Source organism: Oncorhynchus gorbuscha, linkage group LG14 (genome assembly GCF_021184085.1).
Source record: "Oncorhynchus gorbuscha isolate QuinsamMale2020 ecotype Even-year linkage group LG14, OgorEven_v1.0, whole genome shotgun sequence".
Lineage (NCBI taxonomy): Eukaryota > Metazoa > Chordata > Actinopteri > Salmoniformes > Salmonidae > Oncorhynchus > Oncorhynchus gorbuscha.
The window spans coordinates 72,036,887-72,062,368 of record NC_060186.1 but is presented as its reverse complement, the minus strand read 5'-3'; the positions used below and the strand labels follow the sequence as shown (position 1 = coordinate 72,062,368).

The window sequence follows — 25,482 nt, the reverse complement described above, 5'->3', positions numbered from 1 at the left end:
AATCTGAATCTAGGATTACAGGGACTCTCCGCAACTATATTCAATATGCAGGACAAAATTGAGGCTATGATTAAAAAGTTGGAGCTCTTCTCTGTCTGCATTAACAAGGAAACACACAGGTCTTTCCATCATTGTAGGATTTTTTGTGTGCAACTGAACTCAAGATTACGGACAGCGTCAAATGTGATAAAGCGAAGCACGAGTGAGTTGGGTGCTCAATTACGCAGGTACGTATTCAATGTTATTGCCCTACTTGCAGGCTTCTCACACAGTTCAATGGTGACAAACGTGGCAGTAATCAAATCAGTAACACATATCCACTGAGTGTACAAAACATTAAGGACACCTTCCTAATTACTCTACAAGGTATCGAAAGCGTTCCATGGTGACTCTCAATGTTTCCCACAGTTGTGTCAAGTGTTCTGGATGTCCTTTGGGTGGTGGACCATTCTTGATACACACAGGAAACTGTTGAACGTGAAAAACCCAGCAGCACTGCAGTTCTTGACACAAACCAGTGCTTCTTTCTGTGAGAAATATTATAGTTTGATTATATTTTAGAGTATCTGAGGAGTAAATAGAAACTTATTTTGACTTATTGAAACAAAGTTGAGGGGTAGGGTTTCGGATTCCTTTCTCGGCATGTTGAACGAGTGGATTACTCAAATCAATGGCCCAAACAAAACAGACTTTTTGGGATATAAAGAAGGATTTTATCTAACAAAACAACACTACATGTTATAGCTGGGACCCTTTGTATGACCAATCAGAGGAAGATTTTCAAAAAGTAAGCGAATATTTAATCGCTATTTGTGAATTTATGAAACCTGTGCCGGCGAAAAAATATTTTGATGTGGGGCGCCGTCCTCAAGCAATCGCATGGCATGTTTTCGCTGTAATAGCTACTGTAAATCAGACAGTGCAGGTAGATTAACAATAATTTAAGCTTTCAACCAATATAAGACACTTATATGTACTGTGTTAATGATTCTAGGGTCAGTCAGACAGCGACACCTGCACAATATCTGTTTGCTTACACACAGCTTCAGTATTTTCTATTTTCTAACTCTATTTTCTATGAGGGTAATCCACTCTAATCTCTCAGTGACATTTATACATACATATGTATACATAACCTCTTTATGTGTACATAACCTCTATGTGTATACATAACCTCTATGTGTACATAACCTCTCTGTGTATACATAACCTCTTTGGGTATACATAACCTCTCTGTGTATACATAACCTATTTATGTATACATAACCTCTATGTGTACATAACCTCTTTATGTATACATAACCTCTATGTGTACATAACCTCTGTGTATACATAACCTCTGTGTATACATAACCTCTCTGTGTATACATAACCTCTCTGTGTATACATAAACTCTTTGGGTATACATAACCTCTATGTGTACATAACCTCTTTATGTATACATAACCTCTATGTGTACATAACCTCTTTGGGTATACATAACCTCTTTGGGTATACATAACCTCTCTGTGTATACATAACCTCTATGTGTACATAACCTCTTTATGTGTACATAACCTCTGTGTATACATAACCTCTGTGTATACATAACCTCTCTGTGTATACATAACCTCTTTGGGTATACATAACCTCTTTGGGTATACATAACCTCTTTGGGTATACATAACCTCTTTGGGTATACATAACCTCTTTGGGTATACATAACCTCTTTGGGTATACATAACCTCTGTGTATACATAACCTCTTTGGGTATACATAACCTCTGTGTATACATAACCTCTTTGGGTATACATAACCTCTGTGTATACATAACCTCTTTGGGTATACATAACCTCTGTGTATACATAACCTCTTTGGGTATACATAACCTCTGTGTATACATAACCTCTTTGGGTATACATAACCTCTGTGTATACATAACCTCTGTGTATACATAACCTCTTTGGGTATACATAACCTCTTTGGGTATACATAACCTCTTTGGGTATACATAACCTCTGTGTATACATAACCTCTTTGGGTATACATAACCTCTGTGTATACATAACCTCTTTGGGTATACATAACCTCTGTGTATACATAACCTCTGTGTATACATAACCTCTTTGGGTATACATAACCTCTTTGGGTATACATAACCTCTGGGTATACATAACCTCTGTGGGTATACTTAACCTCTCTGTGTATACATAACCTCTGGGTATACATAACCTCTGTGTATACATAACCTCTTTGGGTATACATAACCTCTCTGTGTATACATAACCTCTTTCTCACTTCAGAGTTTGATCTTTCAATGGCCTATTGGCTTCTTCACGCAGGCTACGTCAAGATGCAGGAAGTTAAGGGTTAAAGGCCCATGTTCATAACGTGTCTCAGCATAGCAGTGCTGATCTAGGATTTCATTTCTTATTTTATTTAACCTCCATTTAACTAGGCGAGTCAGGTAAGAACACATTCTTATTTACAATGACAGCCTACCCTGTCTATTCAATATAATCTAAAAAGGCAGCACTCCTACTCTGAGCCACTTTATGAAAACAGGCTCAGGAACTGGTCACAGACTTGATCATGTTATTGGATCACCTTCAAACAAGGTGCATCAAAGAACACAAATCACTTTGTTTTTCATTAAATAGATTTTATTTAAAAAAGGAAACCCAACAATAACTTTTTTTTTATACATAATGATCAAGGATTTTTATTATCATAGTCTCTTTCATCAGTTTCATATCATTACAGAAAATGTACTATAGTACAGCATTGTTCAATGTCTCCTCATTGCTTCAATATGGGTCATTTCCTTCAGAGTGCTGGTCACATATCTGTACAATATGGTTCATCTTCATATTCTTTTTTTCTGTACATGTTTTGTGAAGTCAGTTAAAAAGGCTGTCAGCACTTAAAGAAGCTGTTTCTTTTATTCTGTGTGTTTTCCCTCTTTCTCTTTAGTCGATCAAATAAAATACTGTTTTTTGTTTTCCCCAGTAAACCATGCTCCCCGGGGGGCAGAGCTGCACCTGTGGTCAGGTGATAAATAAGGAAGCTTCAGGGTCTGGGCAGGTTGGTGGATGACTGCCCCCCCCACCCCACCCCCACCCCTTTCCAGCACCACCCTCATCCCTGCCCAGGCATTTGGCACTGCGCACATAAACAAGACTCACAAGATAAACAACAAGCAAAGCTCTTTGTCAAGCCATTGTGATGCATACTAATGGGAGAAAAATAGAAGTGTGTGGTGTCACCGTTAAAGCGACACACCACAGAGGAAATAGACCTAGATTATACCCTCCCCTCCTTCCTCTTACACAAGCACCGTGGGAAATCTGGAGTCTTCCTCAGGGTTTTTCTTGATATATATATAAAAAAAGGAAAAAAAATTCCACTAAAATGAGAAAATAACATTTCTTATTTTTTTGTCCTGGCAGGCACCTACAGATCTATTAAAATGCTACTGCTATTGATAAGGTCTAGCATTGAACACACAAAGCAATTGCAATGAAAGGAACAAAGTTGCCTTACAATCTAACAATGATAGTAAGAAGAATAATCATAAGAATATATTACAGAATAAATCTCTTTTTATAATTAGATTTTTTTCTTTGAAAGTTATATTTTCTTTGTTTGAAATACTATTATAATCTTTTAAATTAATCATATTTTTTTGTATCATATGTACCTAGGTTTGTGATGGAGATGTTGACTATACCTCAACGTCCAAATCAAGAAAAACTAGCTGTGCCGTTGCATATTACAGAATAGTCAATGATATGTGGACATGCACCGTGAACCACCCATTCGAACCCCCTCTCTCTATGAAGCCATCTCAACGTCCCCCTTTGATGACATCATAGCCGGCCGATAACCATGACGTCGACCACCTCTCCCTTGTGCAGCTCCACGTATTGCTCTGTTTTTGGAGGTAGCATCAGGAGACCGTTGGCGCTGCGCATGCTCATTAGCCTGCTGCTCACCTGGTTTCCTACGTGATGGAGAGAGTGAGAGAGAGAGAGAGCGAGAAAGAGAGAGAGAGAAAGAGAGAGAGGGAGAGAGAGCAAGAGAGAGAATAAATGCACTCTAGGCCCTCTGTCAGTGCCCAGTACCACACATGTCCAGGAGGATTACACCCATGACAGTCAGGATGATCTCACTACAACAGCATGCAAGGGAGTGAGAGCCTTCTAATATTCCACTGTCCAATTGTAGTTCTTTAAGCAATACAATACTACACGTAATAGAAAACAGTGAAAATAGTCACAGCCAGAGGGTTTGTTAGATGAGGACTATAGCTTACCCCTCTACAATTGCCCATGAACAAAGCCAGTGAGACTGTGACTACACATTTAGTGTAGTCGTTTAGTATAGAAGCGTATCGCTCCTTATAGCAATGCACAACAGAATAGAATAGAAAATAATACAATACAATAGAATGGTATGGTTCCATCAGTACCTGTGCTCTGGGCCCATGGCAGAGGCTCCTGGTGGTGCCATGTCAGAATGCAGCGGTGGTACTCAGGGCGAGGGTCCAGCTTCACGTCACATGACAACTACAGGAGACAGCCACACAATCAACAGGGCTCATCATGACATGATGACCTCATCATGACATGACGACCTCATCATGACATGACGACCTCATCATGACATGACGACCTCATCATGACATGACGACCTCATCATGACATCACATCAGGGTGTGTCCCAATTATCTCTCCTCCTTCCTGAAGTGTGCACTCGTTCAATGCAATTCATACGCATGCATATATATATATATATATATATATATTTTTTTTTTTACATATCCCAACTCCCTCTGAGCCACCCTCGGAGAGTGGGCTCACGGCCAGGGTCAGCCATTATCATCGGTGACCCTAGAGCAATTAGGGTAAAGTGCCTTGCATAAGAGGACATCGACAGAGTTTTCACCTCGTCAGCTCAGGGATTGGAACTAGAGAACTGTCCCAACGCTCTAACTGCTAGACTACCTGCCACCCTAAATGACCATCTGGTCTGGACAGTAACAATTCTGAAAGGATATACAGTAACTAGTCTATGGGCCACATGGTCAAGTCATCTGGTCAGACAAAACACCTCTTCCAATTAATTTTGAGAGGAAAGCGAGGATAGAGAAAGCAAGCAATCGAGGAAAGACAAATGAAGAAAGATTCATGGAGTCCTGTGACTTCATTCTTACCCTGGCTTTGATGATGGTGGGCCGTGGGTCCAGGATCCCCTGCATCTTCCTCAAGGCAGGAATGACGAAGAGGTTACATGTCACCACAGCAGACACGGGGTTACCTGGGCCGGGGGGGGGGAGAGAGAGAGAAAGAAAACAAGAGTGTGTTAGAAACCAGTCTGGAAACGATTGTCTGATTTCCTCTTTCTCTTTACTTTACACACTACCTGGGAGGGCAAAGATGAGTTTACGAACACCGTCCATGTCCACCGTGGCGAACGTTGTCGGGAGACTGATATGATGGGAGAAGAGAACAACAACATGGTCATCAATGAACAATCCATCCACCAGTCCACCTGTCCAGCCATTCCTCCCTTCCTTCCTCCATCTCACCCTGGTTTCATGAAGACACGTCCAAAGTGGATCTGGGCATGCAGATCAATATCCAGCACCTGTTTCAGATAGTCCTGAAAAAGAGGATCACACCGTTTGGAGTCTTCTAAGGTACATATAAACATTAGACCAAAACAGTCCTAGTGTAAGTGTACCCAAAACCCACATAAGACGTGTGCATCACTGGGGTGTATTCAGGCACCAAGGCAACAAAAACAGACTGAAATAGTAAGACATTTATACCGCATTTACATTTTTTTTAGCTGCAAAATGTTTTCCGTTTTGGGCCCTTATAAATACAACCGTGTGCTGTGTGAGTCCACATAGTATGAACTCCACAATGTCATGTATCTACAGTACCAGTCAAAAGTTTGGACACCTACTCATTCAAGGGTTTTTATTTTTGACTATTTTCTACATTGAAGACATCAAAACTGTGAAATAACATGAATCATGTAGTAACAAAAAAGTGTTAAATAAATCCAAATAATACACTGCTCAAAAAAATAAAGGGAACACTAAAATAACACATCCTAGATTTGAATGAATTAAATATTCTATTAAATACTTTTTTCTTTACATAGTTGAATGTGCTGACAACAAAATCACACAAAAATTATCAATGGAAATCAAATGTATCAACCCATGGAGGTCTGGATTTGGAGTCACACTCAAAATTAAAGTGGAAAACCACACTACAGGCTGATCCAACTTTGATGTAATGTCCTTATTAAAACAAGTCAAAATGAGACTCAGTAGTGTGTGTGGCTCCACGTGCCTGTATGACCTCCCTACAATGCCTGGGCATGCTCCTGATGAGGTGGCGGATGGTCTCCTGAGGGATCTCCTCCCAGACCTGGACTAAAGCATCCGCCAACTCCTGGACAGTCTGTGGTGCAACGTGGCGTTGGTGGATGGAGCGAGACATGATGTCCCAGATGTGCTCAATTGGATTCAGGTCTGGGGAACGGGCGGGCCAGTCCATAGCATCAATGCCTTCCTCTTGCAGGAACTGCTGACACACTCCAACCACATGAGGTCTAGCATAGTCTTGAATTAGGAGGAACCCAGGGCCAACCTCACCAGCATATGGTCTCACAAGGGGTCTGAGGATCTCATCTCGGTACCTAATGGCAGTCAGGCTACCTCTGGCGAGCACGTGCGGCTCCCCAAACAAATGCCACCCCACACCATTACCGACCCACCGGCAAACCGGTCATGCTGGAGGATGTTGCAGGCAGCAGAACGTTCTCCACGGCGTCTCCAGACTCTGTCACGTCTGTCACATGTGCTCAGTGTGAACCTGCTTTCATCTGTGAAGAGCACAGGGCGCAAGTGGCGAATTTGCCAATCTTGGTGTTCTCTGGCAAATGCCAAACGCCCTGCACGGTGTTGGGCTGTAAGCACAACCCCCACCTGTGGACGTCGGGCCCTCATACCTCCCTCATGGAGTCTGTTTCTGACTCATGGAGTCTGTTTGAGCAGACACATGCACATTTGTGGCCTGCTGGAGGTCATTTTGCAGGGCTCTGGCAGTGCTCCTCCTGCTCCTCCTTGCACAAAGGCAGAGGTAGAGGTCCTGCTGCTGAGTTGTTGCCCTCCTACGGCCTCCTCCACGTCTCCTGATGTACTGGCATGTCTCCTGGTAGCGCCTCCATGCTCTCGACACTATGCTGACAGACACAGCAAACCTTCTTGCCACAGCTCGCATTGATGTGCCATCCTGGATGAGCTGCACTACCTCAGCCACTTGTGTGGGTTGTAGACTCAGTGTCATGCTACCACTAGAGTGAAAGCACCGCCAGCATTCAAAAGTGACCAAAACATCAGCCAGGAAGCATAGGAACTGAGAAGTGGTCTGTAGTCACCACCTGCAGAACCACTCCTTTATTGGGGGTGTCTTGCTAATTGCCTATAATTTCCACCTGTTGTCTATTCCATTTGCACAACAGCATGTGAAATTGATTGTCAACCAGTGTTGCTTCCTAAGTGGACAGTTTGATTTCACAGAAGTGTGATTGACTTGGAGTTACATTGTGTTGTTTAAGTGTTCCATTTATTTTTTTGAGCAGTGTATTTTAGATTCTTCAAATGATCCACCATTTATTTGCCTTGATGACAGCTTTGCACACTCTTGGCATTCTCTCAACCAGCTTCATGAGGAATGCTTTTCCAACAGTCTTGAAGGAGTTCCCCACATATGCTGAGCACTTGTTGGCTGCTTTTCTGCACTCTGCGGTCCAACTCATCCCAAAACATCTCAATTGGGTTGAGGTCGGGTGATTCTGGAAGTCAGGTCATCTGATGCAGCATTCCATCAATCTCCTCTCTCCTTCTTGATCAAATAGCCTAGAGGTGTTTTGGGTCTTTGTCCTGTTGAAAAACAAATGATAATCCCACTAAGCGCAAAACAGATAGGATGGTGTATCACTGCAGAATGCTGTGTTAGCCATGCTGGTTAAGTGTGTCTTGAATTCGAAATAAATCACAGACAGTATCACCAGCAAAGCACCCCCTCACCATCACACCTCCTCCTCCATGCTTCACGGAGGGAATCCCACATGAGGAGATCATCCGTTCACCTACTCTGCGTCTCACAAGGACACTGTTGTTGGAACCAAAAATCGTAAATTTGGACTCATCAGACCAAAGGACAGATTTTCACCGTTCAAACCGATTGGCTCAAATGCATTAAGAAGGAAATAAATTCCACAAATAAACTTTTAACAAGGCACACACCAAGAGTGTGCAAAGCTGTGTGCAAAGGGTGGCTACTTAGAAGAATCCTATTTGCAATTCTTCATGATACATGGTTCCATATGTGTTACTTCATAGTTTTGATGTCTTCACTATTATTCTACAACGTAGAAAATAGTAAAAATAAAGAAAAACCCTTGAATGAGTAAGTGTGTCCAAACATTTGACTGGTACTGTATGTAAAAAATGTTAAATGTACTGTATATGTCACAAAATATCAAACACCACAATTCCCAATCCAAATAATCCCACATTTCCCCCACATAGTATTAACACCACAATTCCCCACCCCGACCACAAGGTGTCAGAATAGTGCAATGTCATAACCAATGACCATTCATACTCACTATTTGCTCACATACCTTCTCTCCCATCGACACCCCTCCAGAGGTGATTACCCCTCCAGAGGGATTCAGCAGGTCATCTGGGCTGTAGGGCCGATAGACAGAGAACAGTTACACACCACATATAGGGTTACAGAGGGATGGGTGAAAGGAGGAGGAGGAGGAGGAGGAGGAGGAGGAAGAGGAGGAGGAGGAAGAAGAAGAGGAGGTCTTCTGGGCTGTGGGGCCGAAAGACAGAGAACAGTTACCATCACACACCACATATAGGGTTACAGAGGGATGGGTGAAAGGAGGAGGAGGAGGAGGAGGAAGAGGTGGAGGAGGAGGAGGAGGAGGAGGAGGAGGAAGAAGAAGAGGAGGTCATCTGGGCTGTGGGACCGATAGACAGAGAACAGTTACCATCACACACCACATATAGGGTTACAGAGGGATGGGTGAAAGAAGGAGGAGGAGGAGGAGGAGGAGGAAGAGGAGGAGGAAGGAAGAAGAAGAGGAGGAGGAAGAAGAAGAGGAGGTCTTCTGGGCTGTGGGGCCGAAAGACAGAGAACAGTTACCATCACACACCACATATAGGGTTACAGAGGGATGGGTGAAAGGAGGAGGAGGAGGAGGAGGAAGAGGTGGAGGAGGAGGAGGAAGAAGAAGAGGAGGTCATCTGGGCTGTGGGGCCGGTAGACAGAGAACAGTTACCATCACACACCACATATAGGGTTACAGAGGGATGGGTGAAAGAAGGAGGAGGAGGAGGAGGAGGAGGAAGAAGAGGAGGTCATCTGGGCTGTGGGACCGATAGACAGAGAACAGTTACCATCACACACCACATATAGGGTTACAGAGGGATGGGTGAAAGGAGGAGGAGGAGGAGGTCATCTGGGCTGTGGGGCCGATAGACAGAGAACAGTTACCATCACACACCACATATAGGGTGACAGAGGGATGGGTGAAAGGAGGAGGAGGAGGAGGTCATCTGGGCTGTGGGGCCGATAGACAGAGAACAGTCATCTGGGCTGTGGGGCCGATAGACAGAGAACAGTTACCATCACACACCACATATAGGGTGACAGAGGGATGGGTGAAAGGAGGAGGAGGAGGAAGAAGAAGGAGGGTGAGGAAGATCAGTTACAGAGAACAGTTACCATCACACACCACATATAGGGTGACAGAGGGATGGGTGAAAGGAGGAGGAGGAGGAGGAAGAAGGAGGGTGAGGAAGATCAGAAGGAAGAGGAGGTCATCTGAGCTGTGGGGCCAATAGACAGTGAACAGTTACCATCACACACCACATATAGGGTTACAGAGGGATGGGTGAAAGGAGGAGGAGGAGGAGGAAGAGGAGGTCATCTGGGCTGTGGGGCCAATAGACAGGAACAGAGGGTTACAGAGGGATGGGTGAAAGGAGGAGGAGGAGGAGGAAGAGGAGGTCATCTGGGCTGTGGGGCCAATAGACAGTGAACAGTTACCATCACACACCACATATAGGGTTACAGAGGGATGGGTGAAAGGAGGAGGATGAGGAGGAGGAGGAAGAAGAAGGAGGGTGAGGAAGATCAGGAGGAAGATGAAGAAGAGGTCATCTGAGCTGTGGGGCCAATAGACAGTGAACAGTTACTAGTTACCATCACACAGCATAGAGGAGGCGAGAGGAAGAGGAGAGAGGAGGAGGCAAAGTAGATGCAGGAAGAGGAATATAAAACAAAAGGAGAGTAGAAAGAGAGGAATAGAAGGAGTCTCAGGAATAGGAAGAGGAAGATGGTAGAGGCAAGAAGAAAGATAATGAGAGGATGTAGAGATCAAGGGAGGAGGAAGAGGAAGACAAACAGAAAGAGGAGCAGGAAGAAGAGTGTGAAGTCCTACTTGTCTCCCACGATGCCCAGGTTGATGGTGGGGTATCCGTGCTCCTGGATGGTGGCGAGCAGCGTGGAACGGTTACTGTCTCTGATTTTTCCTGGGTGGAGGTCGTCCTCAGGGTTTAACAGCTAGAAACAGCAGGAGAAGTGTTCATTAGGTATTAAACGGAAGAAAACAGCCTGAAAACAGGGAGAGACAACCAGGATTTGTCCAATAAGAAAAGCTCATTTTCGTTTTCTGTTGCTAAATGTTTCAAAGGCCCAGTGTTTTTTAAATGTAATATCTGGATAACAATTAAGTGATTTACTGTAGTAGTTTGCTAGAATTTTTTACAGAAAACTTTCTCAAGCAAGAATGTAGATAGTTCTATCTGGGACTGGCCTGAGTGGAACCAGGATCAATCCACCAGAGTCGAGGGGCTTAATGGGATATGAAACTTCAAAACTAGTTGTTATTAGCTGAGAGGTTTGGAACTCTCTGTCTCACTTCGTTGCCTGTGGACATGACAGCCACCACGGGGAACTTCTGCACCTCTACCTCGGTGACTCCTACGGTGGCCAGCAGGCCAATCTCAGAGGGGCCCATGTGGGTTCCCTTAGACAGGACACATTCCCCACGCTTGATGTCATGACCTATGGGCCTGGAGGGAGACAAGGACGTTTAATAGGAAGGTTAAAGAGGGGGTATGTATACAGAGGAACATCAAAACACACTTTTATACACTTTTACACACACACAAACACATGGAAGCAGGCTTGCATGCACACAAGCACACACACGCACACACACACACACACACCGGATGTCTTGTCCGGGACGGGCCTGTACGAGGATCCGCACCTCCAGCTCCTCTGTGCCCTGAGAAGGAGAAACCAACAAACCTGTAAGGAGCTATTACACAAAACACCTACCCTACTGTCGTCGCCTTCCCTACCTTCACTACTGTCGTCGCCTTCCCTACTGTCGTCGCCTTCCCTACTGTCGTCCCCTTCACTACTGTCGTCACCTTCCCTACTGTCGTCACCTTCCCTACTGTCGTCACCTTCCCTACCTTCACTACTGTCGTCGCCTTCCCTGCTGTCGTCGCCTTCCCTACTGTCGTCGCCTTCCCTACTGTCGTCACCTTCCCTACTGTCGTCGCCTTCCCTACTGTCGTCGCCTTCCCTACTGTCGTCGCCTTCCCTACTGTCGTCGCCTTCACTACTGTCGTCCGTGCCTACTGTCGCCTGCTGTCGTCGCCTTCCTGCTGTCGTCGCCTTCCTGCTGTCGTCGCTTCCCTGCTGTCGTCGCTGCCTGCTGTCGTCGCCTTCCTACTGCCGTCGCCTTGCCTGCCTGCTGCCTACTGCCGTCGCCTTCCTACTGTCGTCGCTGTGCCTACTGTCGTCGCCTTCCCTACTGTCGTCGCCTTCCCTACTGTCGTCGCCTTCACTACTGTCGTCGCCTTCCCTACTGTCGTCGCCTTCCCTACTGTCGTCGCCTTCCCTACTGTCGTCGCCTTCCCTGCTGTCGTCGCCTTCCCTACTGTCGTCGCCTTCCCTACTGTCGTCGCCTTCCCTACTGTCGTCGCCTTGCCTACTGTCGTCGCCTTGCCTACTGTCGTCGCCTTCCCTACTGTCGTCGCCTTCCCTACTGTCGTCGCCTTGCCTACTGTCGTCGCCTTCCCTACTGTCGTCGCCTTCCCTACTGTCGTCGCCTTGCCTACTGTCGTCGCCTTCCCTACTGTCGTCGCCTTCCCTACTGCCGTCGCCTTGTCGCCTTCCCTACTGTCGTCGCCTTGCCTACTGTCTTCGCCTTCCCTACTGTCGTCGCCTTCCCTACTGTCGTCGCCTTCCCTACTGTCGTCGCCTTCCCTATTGTCGTCGCCTTGCCTACTGTCGTCACCTTCACTACCGTCTTCACCTTCACTACCGTCGTCACCTTCCCTACTGTCGTCACCTTGCCTACTGTCCTCACCTTGCCTACTGTCGTCACCTTGCCTACTGTCGTCACCTTCACTACCGTCTTCACCTTCACTACTGTCACCTTCACTACCGTCGTCACCTTGCCTACTGTCGTCACCTTGCCTACCTCGTCACCTTGCCTACTGTCGTCACCTTCCTACCGTCTTCATCTTCACTACCGTTCACCTTCACTACCGTCGCCTTCCCTACTGTCGTCACCTTGCCTACTGTCGTCACCTTGCCTACTGTCGTCACCTTCACTACCGTCTTCATCTTCACTACCGTCTTCACCTTCACTACCGTCGTCACCTTCACTACTGTCGTCACCTTCCTACTACTGTCGCCACCCTTGCCTACTGTCGTCACCTTCACCTGTGTCGTCACCTTCACTACTGTCGTCACCTTCACTACTGTCGTCACCTTCACTACTGTCGTCACTACTTCACCGTCGCCTTCACTACTGTCGTCACCTTCACTACTGTCGTCACCTTCACTACCGTCGTCACCGTCCCTACTGTCGTCACCTTGCCTACTGTCGTCGCCTTGCCTACTGTCGTCGCCTTCCCTGCTGTCGTCGCCTTCCCTACTGTCGTCGCCTTCCCTACTGTCGTCGGCTTCACTACTGTCGTCGCCGTGCCTACTGTCGTCGCCTTCCCTGCTGTCGTCGCCTTCCCTGCTGTCGTCGCCTTCCCTGCTGTCGTCGCCTTGCCTGCTGTCGTCGCCTTCCCTACTGTCGTCGCCTTGCCTTGCCTACTGTCGTCGCCTTCCTACTGTCGTCGCCTTGTCCTACTGTCGTCCTACTGTCGTTCCTTCCTTGTCCTACTGTCGTCGCCTTCCCTACTGTCGCTTTGCCTTCCCTACTGTCTACTTCCCTACTGTCGTCGCTTCCCTACTGTCGTCGCCTTCCCTACTGTCGCCTTCCCTACTGTCGTCGCCTTCCCTTCCTACTGTCGTCCCTACTGCCTTTGTCCTACTGTCGTCGCCTTCCCTACTGTCGTCGCCTTCCCTACTGTCGTCGCCTTCCCCTACTGTCGTCGCCTTGCCTACTGTCGCCTCGCCTACTGTCCTACTTCCTATTGTCGTCGCCTACTGTCGTCACCTTCACTACCGTCTTCACCTTCACTACCGCCCCTACTGTCGTCGCCTTGCCTACTGTCGTCGCCTTGCCCTACTGTCTTCGCCCCTACTGTCCGCCTTCCCTACTGTCGTCGCCCTTCCGTCGCCTTCCCTGTCGTCTGTCCTCACTTCACTACCGTTCACCTTCACCTGCCTACTGTCGTCACCTTGCCTACTGTGCCTACTGTCGTCACCTTGCCTACTGTCGTTACCTTGCCTACTGTCGTCACCTTCACTACCGTCTTCACCTTCACTACCGTCGTCACCTTCACTACCGTCGTCACCTTGCCTACTGTCGTCACCTTGCCTACTGTCGTCACCTTGCCTACTGTCGTCACCTTCACTACCGTCTTCATCTTCACTACCGTCTTCACCTTCACTACTGTACTGTCGTCACCTTGCCTACTGTCGTCACCTTGCCTCACTACCGTCTTCATCTTCACTACCGTCTTCACCTTCACTACCGTCGTCACCTTCACTACTGTCGTCACCTTGCCTACTGTCGTCACCTACCTTCCCTACTGTCGTCACCTTCCCTACTGTCGTCACCGTCCCTACTGTCGTCACCTTCCCTACTGTCGTCACCGTCCCTACTGTCGTCACCTTGCCTACTGTCGTCACCTTCACTACCGTCTTCATCTTCACTACCGTCTTCACCTTCACTACCGTCGTCACCTTCCCTACTGTCGTCACCTTGCCTACTGTCGTCACCTTGCCTACTGTCGTCACCTTCACTACCGTCTTCATCTTCACTACCGTCTTCACCTTCACTACTGTCGTCACCGTCCCTACTGTCGTCACCTTGCCTACTGTCGTCACCTTGCCTACTGTCGTCACCTTCCCTACTGTCGTCACCTTCCCTACTGTCGTCACCGTCCCTACTGTCGTCACCTTCCCTACTGTCGTCACCGTCCCTACTGTCGTCACCTTGCCTACTGTCGTCACCTTGCCTACTGTCGTCACCTTGCCTACTGTCGTCACCTTGCCTACTGTCGTCACCTTCACTACCGTCTTCACCTTCACTACCGTCGTCACCTTGCCTACTGTCGTCACCTTGCCTACTGTCGTCACCTTGCCTACCGTTGTCACCGTCCCTACTGTCGTCACCTTGCCTACTGTCGTCACCGTCCCTACTGTCGTCACCTTCACTACTGTCGTCACCTTGCCTACTGTCGTCACCTTGCCTACTGTCGTCACCTTGCCTACTGTCGTCACCGTCACTACTACCGCCATTCTGGCTCAGACAAAGCTTGCTTCCTTACTTGATTTACTTATATATCCCTCCTGAATATACCTTTTATTATTACACCATCCCTCTATAGACCCTCTTCAGTCCCTCTCCACAGGGCTAAGGGTCAGGGGTCAAAGGGGAGACTTACGTCCTCAGACTCGCGGAGCAGCTCTGTATCCTCCACCTGCACCACAGCGTCTGCCCCACAGGGGATAGGAGCCCCCGTCGTCACCCTCATCACCTGGCCCGGCATCACTGTGTGGGTGGGCTGCAGGGATACACAGAGAGAGAAACTGGTGTCAAATATACTCACATGCAGATTTACAGACACAAACCCACACACAAACTGCAAATATATCCCAAACCCATTTAATATCAAAAATCTGTTTGATTACATTAAAACAGTGATGTAATCAAGGCTAATGTTTCCAGGTTTTATTGGGGCTTTGACAGTCTACTACAAATCAGTCTGACAGGACTTTGGCAGTATTTCAGACTGAAGGAAGTCTGGTTTGAAGTGACTGAAATGCATCAGAAATGTATTGGGAAGTTCAGATGATCATCAGGCAAACATTTTGTTACTTCACTACATTCTTAAAGAAAATGATGTACTTTTACTCCATACATTTTCCCTGACACCCAAAAGTCCTCATTACATTTGTAATGCTCTGCAAGACAGGAAAATGGTCCAATTCATGCACTTATCAAGAGAACATTCCTGGTCATCCCAACCAAACAACCACAGCAAGGCAAACACGTGTCATGTGTCAGTGTGTGATAATGTGTCAGTGTGTGATAATGTGTCAGTGTCAGTGTGTGATAATGTGTCAGTGTGTGATAATGTGTCAGTGTGTGATAATGTGTCAGTGTGTGATAATGTGTGTGTGTGATACTGTGTGTGTGATAATGTGTCAGTGTGTGATAATGTGTCAGTGTCAGTGTGTGATAATGATAATGTGTGTCAGTGTGTGATAATGTGTCAGTGTGTGATAATGTGTCAGTGTGTAATGTGTGATAATGTGTCAGTGTGTGATAATGTGTCTGTGTGTGATACTCTGTCTGTGTGTGATAATGTGAGTGTGTGATAATGTGTCAGTGTGTGATAATGTGTCTGTGTGTGATACTGTGTCAGTGTGTGATAATGTGTCAGTGTGTGATAATGTGTCAGTGATAATGTGTCATGTGTCAGTGTGATAATGTGTCAGTGTGTGATAATGTGTCAGTGTGTGATAATGTGTCAGTGTGTGATAATGTGTCAGTGTGTGATAATGTGTCAGTGTGTGATACTGTGTCAGTGTGTGATAATGTGTCTGTGTCAGTGTGTGATAATGTGTCAGTGTGTGATAATGTGTCATGTGTCAGTGTGTGATAATGTCAGTGTGTGATAATGTGTCAGTGTGTGATATAATGTGTCAGTGTGTGATAATGTGTCAGTGTGTGTGATAATGTGTCAGTGTGTGATAATGTGTCATAATGTGTCAGTGTGTGATAATGTGTCAGTGTCAGTGTGTGATAATGTGTCAGTGTGTGATAATGTGTGTCAGTGTGTGATAATGTGTCAGTGTGTGATAATGTGTCAGTGTGTGATAATGTGTCAGTGTCAGTGTGTGATAATGTGTCAGTGTGTGATAATGTGTCAGTGTGTGATAATGTGTCAGTGTGTGATAATGTGTCAGTGTGTGATAATGTGTCAGTGTGTGATAATAATGTGTGTGTGATACTGTCAGTGTGTGATAATGTGTCATAATGTGTCAGTGTGTGATAATGTGTCAGTGTGTGATACTGTGTCAGTGTGTGATAATGTGTCTGTGTCAGTGTGTGATAATGTGTCAGTGTGTGATAATGTGTCATGTGTCAGTGTGTGATAATGTGTCAGTGTGTGATAATGTGTCAGTGTGTGATAATGTGTCAGTGTGTGATAATGTGTCAGTGTGTGATAATGTGTCTGTGTGTGATAATGTGTCAGTGTGTGATAATGTGTCAGTGTGTGATAATGTGTCAGTGTGTGATAATGTGTCAGTGTGTGATAATGTGTCAGTGTCAGTGTGTGATAATGTGTCAGTGTGTGATAATGTGTCTGTGTCAGTGTGTGATAATGTGTCAGTGTCAGTGTGTGATAATGTGTCAGTGTGTGATAATGTGTCAGTGTGTGATAATGTGTCAGTGTGTGATAATGTGTCAGTGTGTGATAATGTGTCAGTGTGTGATAATGTGTCAGTGTGTGATAATGTGTCTGTGTCAGTGTGTGATAATGTGTCTGTGTGTGATAATGTGTCAGTGTGTGATAATGTGTCAGTGTGTGATAATGTGTCTGTGTGATAATGTGTGTCAGTGTGTGATAATGTGTCAGTGTGATAATGTGTCAGTGTGTGATAATGTGTCAGTGTGTGATAATGTGTCTGTGTCATAAATGTGTCAGTGTGTGATAATGTGTCAGTGTGTGATAATGTGTCAGTGTCAGTGTGTGATAATGTGTCAGTGTGTGATAATGTGTCTGTGTCAGTGTGTGATAATGTGTCAGTGTGTGATAATGTGTCAGTGTCAGTGTGTGATAATGTGTCAGTGTGTGATAATGTGTCAGTGTGTGATAGTGTGTGATAATGTGTCAGTGTGTGATAATCTGTGTGTAATGTGTCAGTGAGTGATAATGTGTCTGTGTCAGTGTGTGATAATGTGTCAGTGTGTGATAATGTGTCAGTGTGTGATAATGTGTCAGTGTGTGATAATGTGTCAGTGTGTGATAATGTGTCTGTGTCAGTGTGTGATAATGTGTCAGTGTGTGATACTCTGTCTGTGTGTGATAATGTGTCAGTGTGTGATAATGTGTCAGTGTCAGTGTGTGATAATGTGTCAGTGTGTGATAATGTGTCAGTGTGTGATAATGTGTCTGTGTCAGTGTGTGATAATGTGTCTGTGTGTGATAATGTGTCAGTGTGTAATGATGTCAGTGTGTGATAATGTGTCAGTGTGTGATAATGTGTCAGTGTGTGATAATGTGTCAGTGTGTGATAATGTGTCAGTGTGTGATAATGTGTCTGTGTAATGTGTCAGTGTGTGATAATGTGTCAGTGTGTGATAATGTGTCAGTGTGTGTGATAATGTGTCAGTGTGTGATAATGTGTCTGTGTCAGTGTGTGATAATGTGTCAGTGTGTGATAATGTGTCAGTGTGTGATAATGTGTCAGTGTCAGTGTGTGATAATGTGTCAGTGTGTGATAATGTGTCAGTGTGTGATAATGTGTCAGTGTGTGATAATGTGTCAGTGTGTGTGTGTGTGATAATGTGTCAGTGTGTGATAATGTGTCAGTGTGTGATAATGTGTCAGTGTGTGATAATGTGTCTGTGTGTGTGTGTGAGTGTGTGATAATGTGTCTGTGTGTGATAATGTGTCAGTGTGTGATAATGTGTCAGTGTGTGATAATGTGTCAGTGTGTGATAATGTGTGATAATGTGTCAGTGTGTGTGATAATGTGTCAGTGTGTGATAATGTGTCTGTGTGTGATAATGTGTCAGTGTGTGATACTGTCTGTGTGTGATAATGTGTCAGTGTGTGATAATGTGTCAGTGTGTGATAATGTGTCAGTGTGTGATAATGTGTATAATGTGTCTGTGTGTGATGTCAATGTGTCAGTGTGTGATAATGTGTCAGTGTGTGATAATGTGTCTGTGTGTGATAATGTCAGTGTGTGATAATGTGTCAGTGTGTGATAATGTGTCTGTGTAATGTGTCAGTGTGTGATAATGTGTCAGTGTGTGATAATGTGTCATAATGTGTGTGATAATGTGTCAGTGTGTCAGTGTGTGATAATGTGTCAGTGTGTGATAATGTGTCAGTGTGTGATAAATGTGTCTGTGTGATAATGTGTCAGTGTGTGATAATGTGTCAGTGTGTGATAATGTGTCAGTGTGTGATAATGTGTCTGTGTCAGTGTGTGATAATGTGTCTGTGTGTGATAATGTGTCAGTGTGTGATAATGTGTCAGTGTGTGATAATGTGTCTGTGTGTGATAATGTGTCAGTGTGTGATAATGTGTCAGTGTGTGTGTCAGTGTGTGATGATAATGTGTCAGTGTGTGATAATGTGTCAGTGTGTGATAATGTGTCTGTGTGTGATAATGTGTCTGTGTGATAATGTGTCAGTGTGTGATAATGTGTCAGTGTGTGATAATGTGTCAGTGTGTGATAATGTGTCAGTGTGTGATAATGTGTGTGTGATAATGTGTCTGTGTGTGTAATGATAAATGTGTCAGTGTGTGATAATGTGTCTGTGTGTGTGTGATAATGTGTCAGTGTGTGATAATGTGTCAGTGTGTGATAATGTGTCAGTGTGTGATAATGTGTCAGTGTGTGATAATGTGTCAGTGTGTGATAATGTGTCTGTGTGATAATGTGATAATGTGTCAGTGTGTGATAATGTGTCAGTGTGTGATAATGTGTCAGTGTGTGATAATGTGTCAGTGTGTGATAATGTGTCAGTGTGTGATAATGTGTCTGTGTGTGATAATGTGTCAGTGTGTGATAATGTGTCAGTGTGTGATAATGTGTCAGTGTGTGATAATGTGTCAGTGTGTGATAATGTGTCAGTGTGTGTGTGATAATGTGTCAGTGTGTGATAATGTGTCAGTGTGTGATAATGTGTCAGTGTGTGATAATGTGTCTGTGTCAGTGTGTGATAATGTGTCAGTGTCAGTGTGTGATAATGTGTCTGTGTGATAATGTGTCAGTGTGTGATAATGTGTCAGTGTGTGATAATGTGTCAGTGTGTGATAATGTGTCAGTGTGTGATAATGTGTCAGTGTGTGATAATGTGTCAGTGTGTGATAATGTGTCAGTGTGTGATAATGTGTCAGTGTGTGATAATGTGTCAGTGTGTGATAATGTGTCAGTGTGTGATAATGTGTCAGTGTGTGATAATGTGTCAGTGTGTGATAATGTGTCTGTGTGTAATGTGTCTGTGTCAGTGTGTGATAATGTGTCTGTGTCAGTGTGTGATAATGTGTCAGTGGTGATAATGTGTCCACCTGTGGTGGAGTATAGCTGAGTCAGTATGGGATAATGTGTCAGTGTACATACACACACACACACACACACACACACACACACACACACACACACACACACACACACACACACACACACACACACACACACACACACACACACACACACACACACACACACACACACACTTCAATACATAATGTCGGTCCAGGGGGAATAAACGTTGAGTGTGTGTTTTGATATATCGCTCTTCATGAAGGAGGGTACCAGCCAAGTGCTTCACCCTGAGTATAGACAGGGTGAAGTGTGTGTGTGTGTGTGTGACCTGTTCTCCAGCCTGGGACTCTCCGATGATGAAGCGGTCGCCTGGACCATCAGCCGCTAAAAAGAAAATACATGTTTTAATGTAATGACATAAGTTGGTGTTTGTATGATTGTGTGTATATGCTGCTGTGTGTATATACTGATTGTGTGTATATACTGATTGTGTGTATATGCTGATTGTGTGTATATGCTGCTGTGTGTATATACTGATTGTGTGTATATACTGCTGTGTGTATATACTGCTGTGTGTATATACTGATTGTGTGTATATACTGATTGTGTGTATATGCTGATTGTGTGTATATGCTGATTGTGTGTATATACTGATTGTGTGTATATGTGTGTGTATATGCTGATTGTGTGTATATACTGCTGTGATTGTTGTGTGTATATACTGATTGTGTGTATATACTGATTGTGTGTATATACTGCTGTGTGTATATACTGATTGTGTATATGCTGATTGTGTGTATATGCTGATTGTGTGTATATGCTGATTGTGTGTATATGCTGATCGTGTGTATATACTGATTGTGTGTATATACTGCTGTGTGTATATGCTGATTGTGTGTATATACTGTTGTGTGTATATACTGATTGTGTGTATATGCTGATTGTGTGTATATGCTGATTGTGTGTATATGCTGATTGTGTGTATATACTGATTGTGTGTATATGCTGATGTGTGTATATACTGATTGTGTGTATATACTGATTGTGTGTATATGCTGATTGTGTGTATATGCTGATCGTGTGTATATACTGATTGTGTGTATATGCTGATTGTGTGTATATACTGCTGTGTGTATATATGCTGATTGTGTGTATATACTGATTGTGTGTATATGCTGATATGCGTGATATACTGATGTGTATATGCTGATTGTGTGTATATGCTGATTGTGTGTATATACTGCTGCTGATTGTGTATATACTGATTGTGTGTATATACTGATCGTGTGTGTATGCTGATATGCTGTGTGTATATGCTGATTGTGATATGTGTGTATATGCTGATCGATGTGTGTATATATGCTGATCGTGTGTATATGCTGATCGTGTGTATATGCTGATATGCTGATGTGTATATGCTGATTGTGTGTATATGCATATATGCTGATTGTGTGTATATGCTGATTGTGTGTATATGCTGACTGATCTGTGTGTATATGCTGATCGTGTGTATATGATCTGTGTTGTCAGCTGATTGTGTGTATATGTGATCGTGTATATACTGATCGTGTGTATATGCTGATCGTGTGTATATGCTGATTGTGTGTATATGCTGATTGTGTGTATATGCTGATCGTGTGTATATGCTGCAGTGTGTATATGCTGATTGTGTGTATATGCTGATCGTGTGTATATGCTGATCGTGTGTATATGCTGATCGTGTGTATATGCTGATCTGATCTGATTGTGTGTCGTATATATGCTGATCGTGTGTGCATCGTGTGATCGTGCAGTATGATGTGTATATGCTGATTGTGTGTATATGCTGATCGTGTGTATATGCTGATCGTGTGTATATACTGTTCGTGTGTATATGCTGATTGTGTGTATATACTGATTGTGTATATGCTGATTGTGTGTATATGCTGATTGTGTGTATATACTGATTGTGTGTGCATATCGATGTGTGTGTCATTTAGCTGACTGTGTTTCAGTGCCTCGTGACTCCTAATGTAGAACAGAAAGGACATATCAGCAGTACACTGTGACCTGAGATTGAAGTACAGTGCAGTACAGTGTGTGTACAGTATGTACAGTGTGTGTACAGTATGTGCAGTGTGTGTGCAGTGTGTACAGTGTGTGTACAGTGTGTACAGTGTGTGTGCAGTGTGTGTGCAGTGTGTGTGCAGTGTGTGTACATTGTGTGTACAGTGTGTGCAGTGTGTGTGCATTGTGTGTACAGTGTGTGTACATTGTGTGTACAGTGTGTGTGTACAGTGTGTGTGTACAGTGTGTGTACATTGCATCACAGTACAGACCTCTTACAGCATAACCATCCTTTACAGAGGCAGGGAATGGGGGCAGGTTGTCTTTGGCATAAACCTCCTGAGCAAGGACTCGGCCCATCCCATCTAAAGAGAGATAGAGAGAAAGGAGGGAGAGAGAGGAAAAGAGAGTAGAGGTAGAGAAAGAGGAATTGAAAGAGAGAGAGAAAGTTAGAAGGAGAACGTAGAGAGAGGAAGAGGAGGGAGAGATAGAGGAAAAGTGAGTAGAGGTAGAGAGAGAAAGAGAGCGAGAGTAGAGGTAGAGAAAGAGGAATTGAAAGAGAGAGAGAAAGGTAGAAGGAGAACGTAGAGCGAGGAAGAGCAGGGAGAGAGAGCGAGAGAAGGAGATGTACGAGAGATGTACGAGAGAGAGAGAGAGAGAAAGAGAGAGGGAGAGAAGGAGAGAGAGTCAGGTGTGAGAGGGATGTTGGAGAGATTGAGAGGGAGGGAGAGAGGGAGGAGTGGGAGAGGGAGGGAGAGAGGGAGGAGAGAGAGAGAGCGAGCGGGAGATGTACGAGAGAGCGAGAGAGATGGGGGAGGGAGAGAGGGAGGGAGGGAAGGATAAAGAGAGAGGGAGGGAGAGCATCTGGTTCAGATGTAGATAGAGAGACATGTGCCGGAGGTGTGTGTGTTAGTGAGAGAGTGACACCTCTCATCAGGATCTCTGTGACTCACCACCTGACCAGAACAGCGCGCACACACACACACCTGCGTACTCTCTCTTGTCCCTTGTGCACAATTCCCCACATGTAACAATCTAAAAGTAGGAATGTTGGAAATATCTGTATAAGAACCATAAAAAACTGCCGGTTAGACTGCAGAGAGGAAAATAGACCGAAGAGAGAATGATCGACAGAGAGAAAGACACAGAAAGAGAGAGTGGGCGGAAGAAGAAAGCACTGCACTAAAATACCATGAGCTGCTAATAGTCTATAAATAGGGTGTGATTCACACACACACACACACACACACACACACACACACACACACACACACACACACACACACACACACACACACACACACACACACACACACACACACACACACACACACACACACACACACACACACACACACACACACACCCCCCAGTCCTCCATCTGTTTCTTATCTAAATATTTCATCCCACACCTCCACCCCTCCATTCTCACACCCCATCATGAAACAGACTCTCTCAAAACAAAATGACATCACTGTACAGGGTGAAAATAGAAGACACATAGAGAGGCCACCATGGCTGTTCTATTAGTTATGACTGAGAGAGAGAGCTGAATCAGGAGTGTGTTCAAGCCCTCTCCCTGGCCCTGTCCAAGCCCTCCCCCTGGCCCTGTCCAAGCCCTCCCGCTGGCCCTGTCCAAGCCCACCCCCTGTCCAAGACCTCCCCCTGGCCCTGTCCAATACCTCCTCCTGTCCAAGCCCTCCCCCTGACCCTGTCCAAGCCCTCCCCCTGGCCCTGTCTAAGCCCTCCCCCTGGCCCTGTCCAAGCCCCCCCTGGCCCTGTCCAAGACGTCCTCCTGTCCAAGCCCTCCCCCTGGCCCTGTCCAAGACTTCCCCCTGTCCAAGACCTCCCCCTGTCCAAGCCCTCCCCCTGGCCCTGTCCAAGACTTCCCCCTGTCCAAGACGTGCTCCTGTCCAAGCCCTCCCCCTGGCCCTGTCCAAGACCTCCCCCTGTCCAAGACCTCCCCCTGTCCAAGACCTGGCCCTGTCCAAGACCTCCCCCTGGCCCTGTCCAAGACCTCCCCCTGGCCCTGTCCAAGACCTTCCCCTGGCCCTATCCAAGACCTCCCCCCTGGCCCCCCCTGTCCAAGACCTCCCCCTGGCCTCACTGGCCCTCCAAGACCTCCCCTGTCCAAGACCTCCCCCTGGCACTCACTCCCCTGGCCCTGTCCAAGACCTCCCCCTGGCCAAGACCTCCCCTGGCCTTGTCCAAGACCTCCCACTGGCCCTGTCCAAGACCTCCCCCTGGACCCCCCCTGTCACAAGACCCTCCAAGACCTCCCCCTGTCCAAGACCTCCCCCTGGCCCTGTCCAAGACCTCCCACTGGCCCTGTCCAAGACCTCCCCCTGGCCCTGTCCAAGACCTCCCCCTGGCCCTGTCCAAGACCTCCCACTGGCCCTGTCCAAGACCTCCCACTGGCCCTGTCCAAGACCTCCCACTGGCCCTGTCCAAGACCTCCCCTGGCCCTGTCCAAGACCTCCCACTGGCCCTGTCCAAGACCTCCCACTGGCCCTGTCCAAGACCTCCCACTGGCCCTGTCCAAGACCTCCCACTGGCCCTGTCCAAGACCTCCCCTGGCCCTGTCCAAGACCTCCCACTGGCCCTGTCCAAGACCTCCCACTGGCCCTGTCCAAGACCTCCCACTGGCCCTGTCCAAGACCTCCCACTGGCCCTGTCCAAGACCCCCCCTGGCCCTGTCCAAGACCTCCCCTGGCCCTGTCCAAGACCTCCCCCTGGCCCTGTTCAAGACCTCCCCTGGCCCTGTTCAAGACCTCCCACTGGCCCTGTTCAAGACCTCCCACTGGCCCTGTCCAAGACCTCCCCCTGGCCCTGTTCAAGACCTCCCCCTGGCCCTGTTCAAGACCTCCCCCTGTCCAAGACCTCCCCTGGCCCTGTTCAAGACCTCCCCCCGTCCAAGACCTCCCCTGGCCCTGTTCAAGACCTCCCCCTGTCCAAGACCTCCCCCTGGCCCTGTTCAAGCTCTGTGTGTCCACCTCCAGAATAATGTGACACAGCCATGTGGGAGACCACGGTCCTAAGATCCTCTGACAAAGGCCCTGAGGCTAGTGCCAAGGAAGCCCCGAGGCTAGTGCCAAGGAAGCCCCAAGGCTAGTGCCAAGGCAGCCCCAAGGCTAGTGCCAAGGAGGCCCCGAGGCTAGTGCCAAGGCAGCCCTAAGGCTAGTGCCAAGGAAGACAGACACACACACGCATGCACACACACACACTTTCTCTCTGTCTCTCGTTGTCTCACACATCTGTAGTTGAAGTGTTCAGTAAGGTGATATAAACAGTAATCTCCTGCAGTCTGACCACAACAATACAGACCACTGTATATTTATGTGTGACATATGTGTTACTGTATATAGTTGATCTCACCTCTGTACTTGTGTGTACAGTGTGTGTTTGTACAGTGTTCTCACTGGAACCAAAAGGGTTCTCACTGGAACCAAAAGGGTTCTCACTGGAACCAAAAGGGTTCTACCTGGAACCAAAAGGCTTTCTTCAAAGGGTTCTCCTATGGGGACAGTCAAAGATCCGTTTAAGGTTCTAGATAGCACCTTTATCTCTTAGAGTGTATCGCTGAGGTGTATATGTATGTATGTATATGTGTGCGTGTGTGTATTTAAATGTGTG

The 25,482-nt window shown here is 46.1% G+C and overlaps 1 protein-coding gene across 7 annotated transcripts in view; it reads right to left on the bottom strand.

Moving 5' to 3' along the window:
* Positions 1 to 2,631: 2,631 nt before the first annotated feature.
* Positions 2,632 to 25,482, bottom strand: part of LOC123995380 (gephyrin-like) — a 179,064-nt gene continuing 156,213 nt past the window's right edge. For all 7 annotated transcript variants that reach the window (XM_046298937.1, XM_046298940.1, XM_046298939.1 and 4 more), the window contains 12 exons: positions 22,122 to 22,214; positions 20,132 to 20,187; positions 14,954 to 15,073; positions 11,318 to 11,376; positions 11,005 to 11,158; positions 10,525 to 10,646; positions 8,689 to 8,755; positions 5,570 to 5,643; positions 5,404 to 5,468; positions 5,195 to 5,298; positions 4,451 to 4,547; positions 2,632 to 3,982 (listed from right to left, as the gene is read on the bottom strand). In XM_046298937.1, coding sequence (XP_046154893.1) covers positions 3,849 to 3,982; positions 4,451 to 4,547; positions 5,195 to 5,298; positions 5,404 to 5,468; positions 5,570 to 5,643; positions 8,689 to 8,755; positions 10,525 to 10,646; positions 11,005 to 11,158; positions 11,318 to 11,376; positions 14,954 to 15,073; positions 20,132 to 20,187; positions 22,122 to 22,214 — 1,145 coding nt within the window. In that variant the 3' untranslated portion in view covers positions 2,632 to 3,848. The remainder of the gene's footprint in view (positions 3,983 to 4,450; positions 4,548 to 5,194; positions 5,299 to 5,403; positions 5,469 to 5,569; positions 5,644 to 8,688; positions 8,756 to 10,524; positions 10,647 to 11,004; positions 11,159 to 11,317; positions 11,377 to 14,953; positions 15,074 to 20,131; positions 20,188 to 22,121; positions 22,215 to 25,482) is intronic.